This window comes from Mus caroli, chromosome 19, assembly GCF_900094665.2.
Source record: "Mus caroli chromosome 19, CAROLI_EIJ_v1.1, whole genome shotgun sequence".
Taxonomy (NCBI): Eukaryota; Metazoa; Chordata; class Mammalia; order Rodentia; family Muridae; genus Mus; species Mus caroli.
Genome location: NC_034588.1, coordinates 10,810,652 through 10,812,202, shown reverse-complemented (window position 1 = coordinate 10,812,202; position 1,551 = coordinate 10,810,652). Strand labels below are relative to the sequence as shown.

General features: G+C 36.1%; 1 protein-coding gene across 1 annotated transcript; it reads right to left on the bottom strand.

Moving 5' to 3' along the window:
* Positions 1-388: 388 nt before the first annotated feature.
* Positions 389-1,315, bottom strand: LOC110285615 (olfactory receptor 5B3-like). The gene has a single exon (XM_021151896.1). It carries the CDS (start codon positions 1,313-1,315, stop codon positions 389-391), a length of 927 nt encoding a protein of 308 aa, XP_021007555.1.
* Positions 1,316-1,551: the final 236 nt, after the last annotated feature.

The window sequence follows — 1,551 nt, the reverse complement described above, 5'->3', positions numbered from 1 at the left end:
AACTTCCAGAGAAGCCATATTCCATTTAACTCTGAAAATTTTCTAATATCCAGAGTGTCTTTCACTAAAGTATACCCACATGCATATCTTTTGCCTAAAAGCTTCTTTATATACTTATATGCTTTTGAATTAACGTCTCAGTGCAAAGTGCCAGAAAAAAATAAGTGAATTCAACATCCTGATTGAAATTCTATATAAGCAACTCCTATTTTAGAAATTCAGATATGTATTTCTGAACAAAACTTTTTTGTTTGTTACTGTAAAACAGTGTTTCCTAGAACTTGTACAAAAGGTATATTTAAACATAACTGAATAACTAGATACTATCAGGAAAGAATGAATCCAAGTTATCATGAGTCTCTGAAGTGAGAAGTCATAGTCATAAATATCATGTTCTCTGTAAAATGGTCTTTTTGAGTGCACTCTTCACTTCCTTATTCCTCAAGCTGTAGACCAGAGGGTTCAGCATGGGGATGACCATGGTGTAGAACACCGAGGCAATTTTATCTGTGTCCATAGCGTGATTGGAACTTGGCTGTACATACATAAAAATACTAGTTCCATAGAAAATGGAGACTGCAGTGAAGTGGGAGGCACAGGTGGATATAGCCTTGTGATGTCCTGCAGCTGATTGCATCTTCACAATGGTGACAAAAATGAACACGTAGGATATCCAAATAACTATAAAGGCAAAAAATATGTGGAAGCTCACTATGTATACAAGAACCAGCTCACTGGCATATCTGTCAGAACAAGAGAGAACCATGACTGCTGGAATATCACAGAAAAAGTGATGGACAACATTAGATTCACAGAAATAAAGGTGAAATGTATCTCCTATGTGGATGGAGGCATTCAGGAAACCAATGACATAAGAGCCAATGATCAGCCATGTACACACACTTGTAGTCATGGTGGTGGTATAATGCAGTGGTTTACACACTGCTGCATAGCGATCATAGGCCATTGAGGCCAACAGGTAATTCTCCACAGTAATAAATGCTGCAAAAATGAACATCTGAGCAGCACAGTCATTGTAGGAAATGACTTTGTCTCCAATAAGAAAACCAGACATGACTTTTGGAGTGACTGCTGAAGAGTAACAAAAGTCTACCAGAGATAAGTTACCTAGAAAAAAGTACATGGGAGTGTGGAGCCTAGAGTCCATGAGAATCAACAGGATCATCCCCAGATTCCCCACCACGGTGATTGTGTAAATAGCAAGAAATGTGATGAAGAGTGGAATTTGAAGTCCTGGGTCATCGGTGAGTCCCAGCAGGATAAACTCTGTCACTTCTGTCTGGTTCTCCATCATGTTGAATAATCTCTTCAGTAATAAAATATTTAAAAATACAATATGATAAAGAAATGAAATGATAATTACAAGGTATAAGGCTAGTATGTATTCTGTCATTGTAGCTATAAATTTTATCTTGAAAGGACAATGCATTTGCACAGCATCGTATATGGATCACATACTATAACTTTAAAATTTTATGAATTTGAAAAAAAACATAAAAATTTAATAATTTGATGAAATTTTTTAGTGCA